This window comes from Camarhynchus parvulus, chromosome 1 (assembly GCF_901933205.1).
Source record: "Camarhynchus parvulus chromosome 1, STF_HiC, whole genome shotgun sequence".
NCBI classification, from domain to species: Eukaryota; Metazoa; Chordata; class Aves; order Passeriformes; family Thraupidae; genus Camarhynchus; species Camarhynchus parvulus.
The window spans coordinates 3,194,575-3,209,867 of NC_044571.1; the positions used below are offsets into that span (position 1 = coordinate 3,194,575).

At 44.0% G+C, this 15,293-nt stretch overlaps 1 protein-coding gene across 4 annotated transcripts in view; it reads right to left on the bottom strand.

Annotated features, from left to right (window-relative positions):
* ERG (ETS transcription factor ERG) overlaps window positions 1-15,293 on the bottom strand; it is a 147,598-nt gene that overhangs the window by 103,908 nt on the left and 28,397 nt on the right. For all 4 annotated transcript variants that reach the window (XM_030945564.1, XM_030945593.1, XM_030945555.1 and 1 more), the window contains one exon: window positions 1,264-1,351. In XM_030945564.1, coding sequence (XP_030801424.1) covers window positions 1,264-1,302 — 39 coding nt within the window. In that variant the 5' untranslated portion in view covers window positions 1,303-1,351. The remainder of the gene's footprint in view (window positions 1-1,263; window positions 1,352-15,293) is intronic.

Sequence of the window (15,293 nt, forward strand, 5' to 3'; positions counted from 1 at the left end):
ACAACTGAGGATCAGAAGGCTGTGGAAGTGCTGGGTCTGGAAAACCTGGAGAGGGGGAAAGAACGAGCTCTCCCACTACTGCAACTCATCCTAGTAACTAAACACGACCCAAAAACAACACAGAGGGATAGAGAGAGAGAGATTCTTTCATTCACTGAGTTTTACAGAAAAAGGGAGTTGTTTAAAATAATATTTCATTTTTATTCTATGCTTCAGTTAAAAATAAGTTGTACAGTGGAGCTTTTTCTAGAGAGAGCTGCTGACTGGTAGATGGCAGCCAGCTGAGGAGAAACTCCATGAAAGAAGTCGCAGGAAATATAACTTTAAAAAAAAAAAAAAACAGACAGAAAGGCAGTCAGAAAGAATGAAAGAGTCCTTAAAAGTCCCCCAGTGCCACCCCTGCCATGGCAGGGACACCTCCCACTGTGCCAGGCTGCTCCAAGCCCCAGTGTCCAACCTGGCCTTGGGCACTGCCAGGGATCCAGGGGCAGCCCCAGCTGCTCTGGGCACCCTGTGCCAGGGCCTGCCCACCCTCACAGGAAGGAATTTATTCCCAATAACCAACCTAAATTTCCCCTCTTTTAGTCTGAATTAATTGCTGTTTGTCCTATCACTCCAGTTCCTGATGAAATTTTTGTGCAATACCCCAAAATTACTTGTTCTCTGCAACGGCTGCATCTGCCAGGTCCCACAGGTTCCATAAGGAAGGATAAGAAAGCCACAGTAATAATATTAATAATAATAACAATAATAGTCATAATACAGTAAAAACAAACACTTCCTTCTGAAACACAGCAAACCACTGCTGGTTTTAAGGGGTTTTAAACGTTGCAATGAATATATGTAAGAGATGCTTGTTTGGATCTGAATTTTTGCTTTATGCTCATTTTCCTTCTGCAGTTCAGTTTAATGTTTGCCACTGGATGTCGTGGAGCAGAATCAGGGACATAGAAAATCAGGGTTTCTCAAGGAGGTGTATTTTATCAAACACACCAAATATTAAAGGATGATCAAGGAAGGTTAATTTTAGAAAAAGTTATCTTTAAAATATCCACGTGCTTCAGAGCAGATCACAGAGGTGTCAGCAACAAAGACTGCAGGGCTGACTCACACAACAGCACGTAAATATTGAGGAATAAAAAAGCCCACGTTGGGCAGTAGCACAATTTGTAAACATGCAAGAAAAGCTGTGGTAAGTGTACATATTCTCTAATTTTATGGCTCTCCAAACATCTGAGGACTCACAAGAAACAGGAAACTAACCTTGATGTGAGCTGCTGGATCGGGGACAGTCTGAATCATGTCCTTTACCAGGCCAACGTGTTTACCAGGAGCTCAGATCCCAAGGCAGCTGCATAACCAGAGAAACAAAAGGCATATCATTATACTTTAAATGTTTATTTTCAATAGAAATCTCTTTTTATAGACTGATAAGCATCTTTCCTTCCCCAGAGCTCCTCGAGGCTCAGCACAGCTGAAGCTCTAAGACAGTTCTGCCTCCATAGGGTCTGTTGAGGATTTATTTCATGCAGGAAAAAACACTCAGCCCTGAAATTTTCATGGAAAAAATTATTTTTATTTGAAATGTACAGTTTTCCCAAAATAAGAACTTGGGACATGCTCTGCCCTGCCCAGCCCCATTATTCACCCAAGATATCAGAGATTTCCACGAGCCATTCTTCCCAATTTAGAAACACCCAGCAGGACTGGGACAGACCTGCAGCTGATAGAAAAAAGCACCATTTCCCTGAAGCTGTGCCCGTTTACAAGAGCTGCAAATCTGGTCCAGACCCTCAATTAACAGCACTTCAGAGCAGAGATGTTCTGGAATCCCTTATCCATGTCCAGTAATGGAGTGCAGAGGGGCTGGGGCAGGTGGGGTGCATTTGTCTGCATGTGTAGGGGGTGGAAAACCATTAAAGCTCTTTAAAATAACAACAGCTTTTCATGTAAATAATGTGGAGTACTACTCAGTAACTTGAACACCAAACAACTGCTAATAAATTGGGATAAATAAAACAAAAAAAAATTAGAAAATGTGGAAAAATGTGGGAGCATGAACATCATTTAAAGTAATCTTGTCTTTTTCTCTGTTTTCCCTTAAAAAACTGGAAATTCCCATTTTTCACACAAGAGGTTTCCTTCTGCCCATGATCTTGAACTCAACTTTTAAAGTAGCAAGGCACTATCAGGGAAACAGTAATTTTCCTCAGATTTTTTTTTTTAAAAATTTCATTATCTGCTCTCACATTTACACCAACTTGAAAATCAAATTGCATTTTTACCTATTGATTTAGGTAAATATTGCCTGGCTAACACTGAACTGCAGCTTCCCCCAGAGACAGTGAAGTGACAGGACCATCTATGTACTACTCAAGCCTAATTTGCATAAATTGCACTTAAAATTGCAATTAAAGGTATCACCATTTAGATCTTTGCACACCTCTCCCTTACTACTTAAAACAGCCAACTTTCCCCCTTCAAATCCATGAAAATAAAATAATTCATTTGAAGGCCTATTAAAGAAATCCCTAAATAAGCCAAATTCCCATTTTGTCCACTTTTCCCAGCTATCTGTGGATGATCAAATGGCATAATGACATCATGGTTGTAAAGGAAGATTTTTCTTTCCACAGAACTTCAAAAGCAAGAGATGCTTTTTCAGTAAAAGCAAAATTTCACCAGCAACTTCGTTCAGATTGAAGTCAGACAGAAACACCAACAGCACTGGTGTGCTTTTAATTCCCTCCCTCTCTTCCCCAGTAAATCCATGCCTGCCACATCCTCACTGGATTTATGGGATTCATATTTTAAGCTTTTGAAGCATCACACACAGGATCTGGAAACTGCGAAGTTTCACATAAAGTGGACAGAAAAGCGTTTTGAATCCAGTGTTAGATCATGTTCTCAGTGTTTTCATGCTCCCAGCACTGCAACTCGCCCCCAGTTACAGAAGCCCACCCAGGAAAGGGGATTTGTGGCACACCCAGATTTATTCTGGTCTCTCTAAAGCCTTTGCTCAACTTCCAACAGCACCTAAGCTTCGAAAATGCATCTTGAGCTCCATCCCCAAAAACGCCCTGTGTCCCTCAGGCCAGATCTTTCTCTCACAGCTCAGTCTTGAAGCTCTCAGGGTTAAAGAGAAGTTGTTTGAGCTATTCCAGGCCACTCATTTCACATCTTTTCCCCGAAAAGATGGATCCTTTTTGGAAGAGAAGACGACAGAGAACATTTGCAAAACAGTTGGCAACTCTGCACCACAAGGAATGGGATTCAAAGACAAGCAAATGTTGTCCAATATGAGTTGGAAAAATGAGTATGCAACTGTTCTGACATTTGACTTTTCCCTTATGAACTTAAAAGTGGGAATTCAGCTTTAAACTCAGCTTTTGGCAGTGTATTCTTCTTTCTCACCTGGATATTCCAGTCTTGCTACTCTAAAGTGGGACAAGTCCTTATCTGCAAAATAAACAATTTTTATCTTTTCACCTCTGGAAATCATGGCTAGGAACAAAAAAAAAGCTGTGACAGATTTCCTTGCTCGTTCCAAACAGAAATACAATTTTCATTATTTCAGCTCCACCTTTACAGGCTGGAATCGGAAGCTTCCAGACATTTGGTACTAACTTGCTGAAGCAGATGGTATCTATTGCCAGACCCTCCTTCACCCCCAGCCCAAATTTCATGCTGGTCATGTCTGTGCTTGATAGTCTGTGACAGGCTCTGCTTGTGGCTATAGGGATTGCCCTGCATCCCCTAAATTAGCAGTACTCTGAGGAAAGAGCCAAAACTGGCACTAAAACCTGGTTTAGCCCGACATCTCCTTCCAGGAAACTGAAACAAGGTTATTACAACTCAAACTGAAAGTTAAACACTTGCTTCAGAGCCTTCCTGATTTAGGGTTATCCTGGAAGAATATCCTGGATATTCTGGTTATCCTGGATAACCCTCTGAGCAACCTGGGATAGTGGAAGGTGTTCCTGCACATGACAGGGTTGAGTTGATCCCTTCCAACCCAAACCATTCTGTGATTTTATAGGATAAATTTGTAGCCACAGAGCAGGTTTTCTTCCTGGCATCCTGAATCCACACCAGCATTTACTAACCCAGCTTTAGCAGCACAGGTTTTTGGGACTGGTTTCCCTCCTCTGTCACATCCAAAGTGTCACACAGAAGGATGGCACTAGAGAGAAACAGCAACACTTGAGGCAGGAGATGTCCCTGCACATGACAGGGGTGGAATGAGTTGATCCCTTCCAACCCAAACCATTCTGTGATTCTATAGAAGGATAAATTTGTAGCCACAGAGCAGGATTTCTTACACTTCCTGGCATCCTGAGTCAAGACTAGCATTTACTAATCCAGCTTTAGCAGTACAAGTTTTTGGGACTGGTTTCTCTCCTCTGTCACATCCAAAGTGTCACACAGAAGGATGGCACTAATGAGAAGCAGCAGTACTTGAGGCAGGAGATGTGAATTCCCCTCTGATACTCAGGACAGATTAAAATATCAAGACAGGAACAAGTTCTTGTACAAACGCAGCCAGAGCTGGGTGTGCCAGTGCTACCCCATGCAGAAGGAGAGAGATAAGCTCTGGGACTTGTTGTCTTTCTGAGCACACATTTGGGGAGTTATGTAAATACATCAAAGGGTGGGGAATCATTTACAGATCCAGAGCTCACCAGATGTGATTGCATTGTTCTTTTCTTTTCTATTGATGTATCAAGAGGATCAAAATTTTAATGGACACATATTGCCAACTTACTGAGCCTGAACATCCCCTTTATACAGGGGCTGATTACAAACCTCTCCTGTGGATTTTCTCACCTCAGGTGTGTTTTCAGTAACTTGGGATGCTGTTCTTACCTAAAAACCCCAGCAGGTTCCTCCTGAAGTGCCCTGGACCCTGCAGCAAGGGGCTGCACAGCAGCATGGCCGGGCAGTGAGCGAGGCTGACACAAAAGGGCTCCAGGCCAGACTCTGCAGCACGGCACCCACGGGGAGCAGAGGGGGCTGCAGCCAACAGAACCATGGCCTGTGCTGCTCTGTGCCAGGAATGAACGGGGCCCAAAGCACAATTAACAGGGTCACTGAGGCTGGAAAAGCCCTGCAAGGTCATTGAGGCCAAGCTGTGCCCCATGGGCACCTTGTCCCCAGCCTAGAGCACTCAGTGCCACCTCCAGGGGACACCTGCAGGGATGGGCACTGCAAAGCTCCCTGGCCAGCCCCTGCCAAGGCCTGAGCTCCCTTTCCATGGGCAAATTGCTGCTGCTGTCCCAGCTGAGCCTGCCCTGGCCCAGCCTGAGGCCGTTCCCTCTGCTCCTGTCCCTGTGCCCTGCGAGCAGAGCCCGACCCTGCTCTGGCTGCACCCTCATGTCAGGGAGTTGTAGAGGCTCCCAGGAGCCTCTTTTTACCCTCTTTAGCCTTTTTTTCTCCAGGCTAAAAGTACCTGTCTGCACAGGTGTCCTGGGTTGCAAGGTGTGGCTGGGGGTGTGTGCTCTATCCCCACCTGTCAGAGTTGGGGCAGCTCTCTGCTGTCCATGGGGCAGTTTTTGCTTTATCTCTGCCACAGCCAACCCTCCCTCCAGGAGATCTCTGCTGTCCATGGCCACTGAGTGTCCCTGCAGGGCTGATCCAATTCCAGCATCCCATGGGGAGATGCTGCGCCCAGGGGAGGAGCCAAGCATTCCTACCTGGATCCAATCTCAGCCTGGCACAGCACAGCAGCCTTTGCCCCCTGCATTGCCAGAGGAGCAGCTTTCTGCTGCCCTGCATTGCCAGAGGGAGCCCAGGCCCATCTGCAGCAGCCCTGGAGCTGCAGAGGAAAACTCCCCCCTTGTGCAGGATCCCTGCTCCAGCAGCAGCACAGCTGGCACTGCAGGAGGGCTGAGCCCCCATGGGATGGGGCTGTGCCACCCCCTGACACACAGGGGGCAGGGCATGGTCTGACTCTGGCAAGGTTGTTTTGTATTACTGCATTTTTATTTTATTTTCATTTTTTTCCCTAATAAAGAACTGTTATTCCTACTCCCATGTCTTCGCCTGAGAGCCTCTTAATTTCAAAATTATAATAATTCAGAGGGAGGGGGTTTTACATTTACATTTCAGGGGAGGCTCCTGCCTTCTTTAGCAGATACCTAGCTTTACAAAGCAAGACCACAGGAAATAATAGTCAGAATAGAGCCACAGCTGTAGCCAATTCTGGCTGATGAACAATTCTGGCTGATGTTTAATCAACAGCAAACGAGGTGCCAGAGTGGCTGGGCCTGTCTCCTGGTGCTCTGAAAGCAAGGACAATATGAAATGGTGACTCAAGCACAGGCTGCCTGGGAGAACAGCTCTGCCTGCAGGCTCTCTCCAAGGAATCTTGTGTCCCTGCTGCCTGAGATGTGAATATCAGACAGGAGAACAGCTCTGAATGGCACTGACAGAATAACTAAACATAAACCCCCCTTTCCTGTGACAGGCACCCAGCACTGGCACACACACACACACACACACACACAGGGGTGCACTCTGCTGTGGTGAATAACCACACTGGCATCACACCAAATTTCTACCAGCATGACTCAGGATGTTTACCATTACTCACAGGAGGTGAATCCCTGAGCAGCTATGCAGAATATCCCAAGTCAGTGCCAGCAGGACTTTCAGACCCTCACACTGTCATGCAACTGGACTGGTCACATATTTTTAAAGAACTGATGTTTTTCAGCTGTTGGAAAACTTTTGAGATGTCCCTTGCTGGATTGTTTTGCCAGGAAATCTCTTTTTGTGTGCCTGGGTCCCACCAGCACTGGTCAAACAGTTTGTACCAGAGGGAAAGACTGGGATATTCCAAAGGCAGAGCACTATAAACCTGCTCTCAGTGATGTGCAGAAACAGCTAAAACTGCTGCTGCTGCAGGTTAAAACTGCACTTTTTGGGTAGACAAATATGCTACATGTGATTTTCAGCCTTTCTGGACCCCTAAAATAATTCCAGTTATGATGGGAGCGCTCATGTTGTGAATTTAACCCAAATTTAGGCTTGCTGCACTTTAGAAGCAGCCTACACATCCAAGGATGCACTGAGAGAAAACCAGAGTGCACTTATCCCCCTGTGCTGCTGCTTTATTCATACCACAGGGCTTCACTGAAATTATTACATTGTTATTAATTTTTTTAATGAAGTCCTTTAACAGGAGTAAGAAGTAAGAGGTGTAATCCTCATCTACTGTAATAAACTGAACCAGCCCAGAAACTCGCCCACCCTGCCTTTCTTGATGTGGGCAAAACTCAGGAGCAGAAGATCCTTACAAGCCTGCAATTTGGGAACTGCTAAGCAAACAAAATCACTTTCCTGCCCAGAATGGCACTGTATGATTGTGCTTTCCCTTCTCTAATATTTCCAGGTTTAGAAGAAGGTTCTGCAGCTCTTGCTGGCACCTGGGGCTTGCCAAGAAGCCAAGGGGTGACCCAGGAGGGGCTGAGGCAGCCCCAGCCCCTGGGTGCCTGCAGGATTCCATGGATTTCTGGAGAAAATGGCTCCAAGTGCGAACTCCAGCAGTGTTCAGTGAAGAAAGGCCACAGAAATGTTTATAATTCACATTTGTAAAGCAGGTAAGTGTGAAACACCACAACTCTTCCACTGGCAGGGAGTTATGATACAGCAGAGCTGCATGACACGAGCTCAAAGCTTTTATGTTTAACTTGTGGTTGAGTATAACCACTTCAGTTTTTGTTTTTTTTTTTTTATTTCTTGTTTCACTGTAACCTCTCAGCGTTTTAAGAGCCTGAACAATAAAACCTTGAGGAAAGATCTGCACCCTCAAGAAATGCTATTGCCAAGGCTGTTCACATGCAGTCAGTATTTGCTGTTAGGGTAAGATTTGACTGCAGGTGAATGCCACAAATACAACAGTAAAGGACAAAAAAAAAACAGAAATACAGATGTGCCGAGCCATGATATTTCTTTGACTTTCCACAATTTTTCCATAACTTTTTGTACTCACCCTGACCTGCACTGTCTGATGTACTTAGTTCTTTAAGAGCAATTTAAACAGAAGTATAACTCACTGACAATTTTCTAATGACATCCTCTGATAGTTTGGATGAGGGATTTTTTAATTATTATTATATGGCATTATTTGTTTATAAAGAAATACAGTGAGAGAAATAAAACCTGAGTGAGGCTGGTCTCAATTCTGGCAGCAAAAAAAAAAAAAAAGCCAGATTTTTCACTTTCAAGAAACACCTCCAGAAGTTAATAATGGACTCATGGAATGGTTTGGGTTGGAAGGGACATTAAAAGTCATCCAGTTCCATTCCTGCCATGGCAGGGACACCTCCCACTGTCCCAGGCTGCTCCAATCCCAATGTCCAACCTGGCCTTGGGCACTGCCAGGGATCCAGGGGCAGCCCCAGCTGCTCTGGGCACCCTGGGCCAGGGCCTGCCCACCCTCACAGGGAAGGATTTTTTCCTGATATCCCATCTAACCCTGCTCTCTTGCAGTGGAAGCCATTCCCTGTGTCCTGTCCCCCAGTGCCCTTGTGAAAAGTCCCTCTGCAGCTCTCCTGGAGCTCCTTCAGGTGCTCTTAAGGTCACCCTGGAGTCTTCCCTTCTCCAGGCTGAACATCCCCAACTTTCTCAGCACATCTTCACAGGAGAGATTCGAAATCTCCTTTTCCTTTTTTTTTTTTTTTTTAGATTTTTTTCCTGCAAATGAGGAAAACTCCCCCACCCAGCCCTCCTCCCGAAAAGCCTCCCAAGGATTTGGTTCCATGGCCATGCTGAGAAGTTCTCTCCCTCACACAAGGTTAACACTATTTCTGTCACTCGGGTCAAGAATATTGGCATTAACTGGCAGCAAACCCCCTTTCTGAGGGGATTCCTTTCCAGCTGGAATGCAGAGATCCCTGGTGGCCCTGGAGACCTCAGGACGAGGCAGCAAGGAGCAGTCCCAGGTAAAACCTGCCCCTGTTGAAGCAGCCATGGGTTCAAGCTGACCATGACACCACTGGAATATCACCCCAAGCAAGTCAGAAATTGAGGGGGCACTGTCAGCACCTGCTGGAAAAGCACAGAGGGTGTTTTCCCAGGGTTTAGCTGGCTCTGGACTCACAGCACTACTCCATGTCCCTAAATCTGTGGGGAAAAAGGGATGCAGCCATCTCAGAACATGTCTCTGCCAGCTGTGGCTGTGTCTGGCCCTCCTGGAGTTGATCAACACTGAACATGGATTTTCTTCAGAGTACATTTTTCAGTTCTCCTACAGAAATTCCCTCTCCTCCCGTTTGAAGGATGGAGAAGGCACATTTCTGTGCTGCCACCCAAAAGTGTCTGTGCAGCTACTGCTTATCTCACATTCCAGCCCATGATCTCAGGGGAGGATACAGCCCTAAATTAGCTCATTTACAGTAGGAACTTTAAACTACAGCCAAAAATATCTGGTTTTATTAGTACTCCCTATATAGTACGCCTCTGACCAATAACTTGTTTTATTTATTTTTCTGGCGAATTACCATGTTCTTATTCAAAGCCATAATGAGGATTATATATCAATGTGGAATGCAGAGCAGCCATTCCTGAAACTCCCAACTGCATATAAAAGAGGTTGGAATTCCCCAAACACTATCTCTTCAGCCCAGGCCACTTACAAATGTGGTTAACATGAATGAAGTAATATCTTCAGAAAGGAAGGAGACTTTTGAGTCACGTCTGACACATTTAACTGCATGAAGCACTTTCCACAGCTCAAGGTTTTTAACTGTGTGTCTTAATTCCAGGCAGGGCTGTTTGATAATGATTACTCCCTGATGCTTATCCTGTTGCAGGATACTTGGACACACACATGGGATGCCAAGGGGAGAGCTAAGGCAGGAATTCAAGATTTTGTGCCCTTCCGAGTGCAAAATCACAGAGGTCACCAGCAAAGTTCTGAGATCCAGTCAAATTTCCCACCTTTCTGTCCCATTCTAGAGTGCCCTGGCAGATTTCTGTGTTTAATTATTCAAACTCAGCTCAAGTCCCAGCTTAGCTGAAGGTGTGCACCAGTCAGACCGTGGAGTGACCACCACGTTATTCCTGACTGCAGGTTGTAATTAGGGACCTTGGCTCTCTACAGAAATACAACTTTGCAAAGAAAACTATTGCACTGTGGAAAAGCAGGATGACATCAGGAGAGATATATAGTGACAAAGAGCAGTTTCTAATTTACATTCATTCCACTGGTTAAAGCCCAAGCCTGTTTAAAACATTTAAATGGTGCTGCACTTAAAATCACATCTAAGGAAAGATACACAAACTGTTTGCAAAATAATGAATGATTAATTACCTCGAGGTAAGGAAAACTCATACTTCCTTTTGAAAGATAAAAGCAAATAAAAATGTTTGAGAAACTGAAACAACAAGATCCAATTCAATAATAACAAATTACATACGGACTCATGGAATCACAGAGTGGTTAGGGTTGGAAGGGATCTGAAAAATCACCCAATGCCACCCCTGCCATGGCAGGGACACCTCCCACTGTCCCAGGCTGCTCCAGCCCCAGTGTCCAGCCTGGCCTTGGGCACTGCCAGGGATCCAGGGATGGAATTCCATCCCAGCCCCTGCCCACCCTGCCAGGGAACAATTCCTCATTGCCAAGATCCCATCCAGCCCTGCCCTCTGGCACTGGCAGCCATTCCCTGTGTGCTGTCCCTGCATCCCCTGGAAATTGTCTCTCTCCAGCTTTCCTGGGGCTCCTGCAGGCCCTGCAAGGCCACCCTGAGCTCAGGCCAAAGCTTCTCCTGTGCAGGTGAACAATGCCAGCTGTGCCAGCCTTTCCTGCCAGCAGAGCTGCTCCATCCCTCTGCTCATCCTGGAGCCTCCTCTGGGCTCTCTGCAGCAGCTCCAGCTCCTCCCTGGGCTGGGCCCAGGGCTGGGGCAGCTCTGCAGCTGGGATCTCTTATCTCCATCCCATGGTGGGTGTTACCAGCTCCTTCAACCTTCCTTGGCTTGTGCTTCTTAGACTTCAGGGCCATTTTTTGAAGAAAGATTGCTGGATTAGCCAACACAAGCACTGTGCACTCACTTCTGATTCCTGAATTTTCCAGACCAGGAAGGTTCCTCTGTGAACCCAAAACACAGCTGATGTACAGAAGATTGGACTGGATCCTCTAGGGCTCTCTAGCTGTCAGATACCTCTGCCTCTAGTTTTAATTTTGTTCACAGGAGATCTGTTTCTAATAATCCCATGGAAAATGGGAGTACAGAATCAGGACAACTTTCTCAGCACACGCAGCAATTCATAGTTCCAATCACATTTAAGCATGCAGTATAAATTGATGGCACAGACTTTATAAACAAACAGTAGTAATTAGAAAAAGTCATGAATAACAGTGTGAACACCTCACAGCTTTTTCAAGGATAATTACTTGACTAAATCTGCATAATCAGAAATTACATACACCATGCACTTTCAGTAATTGCTGAGTACACTAGACCTGTATATTATTTACTGCGGATCATCCAAAAGTTCTGTCAAACCCAGAAAAGTTCTGAATTGTTACAATGAAAAACAATATCTAAAAACTGGAGAATCTTCAATTCATTTTAGGGAGATCTAAAGAATAATGACAGTTTAGAAACACATGAGCAAGAAAAAAATAGTTCACATTTTCTCTGCTTTCAATAAATTTCTTCAGTTGTCATATTCTAGAAATGTATATGTTGTTAGGAACAGAATGTACTGGCACTGAATCTGTTGCATGCAAGCACTCACTTTTAGGGATGCAACAAATGTTTCTGTAATCTGCCCTGGAAAGTTGTCCTCCTTTTTCTCCCCCCTGGTTTCTGGGGATGCTTCTCATTCTAATGAGGAAAATCACTGTTTTAATGAAAAAATATATATATATATATAATTTTCTTCCTGTGCTTCTGGTCTATAGAAAATGTCCCTGCCCGTGGCAAGGGATTGGAACATGGAGATCCTTAAGGTCCCTTCCAACCCACACCTTTCCAAGGTTCCATGATAAAGTGATGTCGTTTCCCAGCCTCGACCTGCACACCCCAGTCATGACCTAAAAGGAAAAGAAGTTAAGCTGGACCTGAGGTGCTCCAGGGAGTGTGAAAATTGTCCCATATGAGGAAACTTTCCCAAAAAGAAGCCTGGCACTGATGACTTGGGAAGGCTGACCTAGAAAGAGCTAAAGAATAAAGCAGGGATTTATGAAAAGGATTTCCTCCATGGATGCACCTTGGGCAGCACCAGAGCCCAGCCAGGGCTGCACCCAAGATGAACCAAAATGGCCCCAAAATGCACGGCCGGGCACGGGGTCTGTCCCTGGGATCAGTTCTGCTCCATTTGCACCTTGCAGTTCATTGTCCCATTGCAGCTTTAGCCCAGGCAGTCCCACCCTGCTTGTTTTTCTCTCTCCAGCCCACGGTGTTTGTGCTCCTGGGCTGAGATTTGGATCATTTGTCCTTGGTCCCCTGTCACCGTTGTACTTTTTGAAAAATCTCTTTGCCCAGGATTTCTCTCCTGGGAAGCTGAGAAGCCTCAAAGAAAAAGGAAAACAATAATTATCTGATTTGCTTCTCCTGTGTTTTGCTGCTTTGGAATGTGGTTGGAGATTGTTTATCCAACATGTGAATTGTTTTTACTTATTGGCCAATGATGGCCAAGCTGTGTCAGACTCTGGAGAGAGTCACAAGTTTTTCATTATCATCTTTTAGCCTTTTGTATGTGTCCTTTCTCTATTCTTTAGTATAGTTTTAGTGTAGCATTCTTTAATATAATGTAGTATCATAAAATAATAAATTAGCCTTCTAAGAACATGGAGTCAGATTCACCATTCCTGCCAACGATGGGGGACCCAGAAAATACCACAGTTCCCAGCTGGAGCAGGAATTGTTTTGTCTCCCTGCTCTGTGCAGAGAGCTCACCATCCCATAATATGAAGCCCAGACCCACTAAAGCAGCACAGAATCTGAAAAACAGAAAAGCCAAAACCTGAGGCATCAGCACAGCTGAGGACACTCAGTGGAACAACACTGAGGTGTCCTCCAGCTCAGCTTTGTTTCCAAAGGCATTTGTGGCACCTGATTCCCTCCTCCAGGCAGGTCTGGGTGTCCCCTGCACTGGCAGAAGGACAGGGATGGTTTGTGGAGCATCAGGAGGGATGAAAAGTCCTCTGTGGAAGGATTAACAAAACAGAAGCCTGGAAGGTCCTTCACAATCCCCCTGCAGGGTTCTTCCGTTGTTTTGAAGCTCCACCCTTCAGAGGGAACATTAACACAAACGTGACTGGCAACACCATTTTTTTCCCCTTAAAATACTTAAGACAAAGTGTAAATACTTGTGGTGATCCTTCTTCAGAATATTAGTAAATACAGCCAGCTTCCAGTGGAAATAATCATCTGACCACAGAACAAATCTAAACACCCTCTGAAGTTCTTCAGACTAATCCTCCTTTCTGCTACTAAACGCCTTTTTACTCCTTTTGTACATCTTTGGCACAAAATACTTTTTTTTTAATTTATCTTTCTACTGTGGCACTTTCAGTTCTGATGTTGGAAAGCAGAAGGAAAAAAAAAACCCAGAACAGCTGTATAAACACAAGGTATGTAAGAAATGAGTGACTCCCATTAAGTGTTGACCTGCACTGCAAAAACTGTTGAAATACACAGATCAGAAAGACTGGCACCTCCACTGCAGCTTGAATCTCACTTTATCAATAAAAATGTTAATACTATACAAAAATACAAATATGCCACATCCTTAGCAAGAAAGTACCTTGGAAGGATATAAGCCATCCCCAATAAAGCTTTGATTTGTGACTGTGACAGATTTGTTTTTATTTTTTTTTCAAATGCATTTGAAGAATGTCTATAAATAGCTTATATTGACTGAATGCATAATTTTAGGCTCATTTTTTCAGCATCTGGATTTTGAAGTACTTTGCTAGATGAAACATGGACCTGTCATCTGTGAAACTGTAAAGTCCAGTGTTTAGAAAAATAATATTTTAAGGATCTAAATGTATTTGCTAATAGTGAGCGTAAAGCAGTAGTATTAAATTTGTAATACATTACTGAACCAGAAAAGCAAATTTTAAGCAAAAGTGCAAGTTTGACTTAGAAATTCAAAGAAACAAATTTCACATGGAAAAAAAACCCTCATTATTTCTATATATATGGCAAGGGAAATGCCTTTGTTCCTCCTCAGACACTAAAAACAGAAGGAAGAGGAATGCATTTAGTTCACCCAACCTGAATTGACAGCAGGCAAAAAAACTGCAGCAAAAATAAAATGGCAGCAAAACCAGCACAGAGGGTTTTGCATGTGGATAAGTGAAAAAGAAATATTAACTATTTTATTAACTGTAATTACTATGTGTTTTATTTCCAGCTGGAGGAGAAAAGTGATTCCAGGGTAAAGCAGGTTTCAGTCTCCTTTTTCCAGCAGAACCTGGGAAGGTCCCAGCATGGAAAAGAGATAAAGGTGCAACTGTCACATTCATATTTTCTGGAAAAATCCCTTTGCCCTGGATATTGCTCCTGGGAAGCTGAGAAGCCTCAGAGAAAAAGGAAAACAATAATTATCTGATTTGCTTCTCCTGTGTTTTGCTGCTTTGGAATGTGTTTGGAGATTGTTTACCAACACGTGGTTGTTTCATTGGTTTCATGTGAGTTGTTTTGACTCTTTGGCCAATCAGGGTCAAGCTGTGTCAAGGCTCTGGAAAGAGTTTTCATTATTATCTTTTTAGCCTTCTGTAAGTATCCTTTCTGTATTCTTTAGTATAGTTTAGTATAGCATTCTTTAATATAATACAGTATCATAAAATAATAAATTAGCCTTCTGAGAACATGGAGTCAGATTCATCATTTCTTCCTTAGTCTGGGAACCCCACAAATACAATATACAACCACTTTGGAAGCAGTTCTCCCCCCCCCAAAAAAGGGAATAGTTGTAATGTCTAAAAACGTAGAATCATCACAGAATCCCAGAATGATTTGGGCTGGAAGGACCTTAAAGTTCATCCAAAAAAAAAAGTAATTCCAGGGTTAAGGCAGGTTTCAGACCCCCTTTTCCAGCAGAACCTGGGAAGGTCCCAGCATGGAAAAGAGATATAGATGTAACCACTTTGGAAGCAGTTCCCCCCCAAAAAATGGGAATAGCTGTAAAGTCTAAAGACATGGAATCATCACAGAATCCCAGAATGGTTTGTATTGTATTTGCAGGGAATGCCCTAAGGCAGGAATGGTGAATTTGACTCCATGTTCTCCGAAGCCTAATTTATTACTTTATTATACTATATTATATAAAA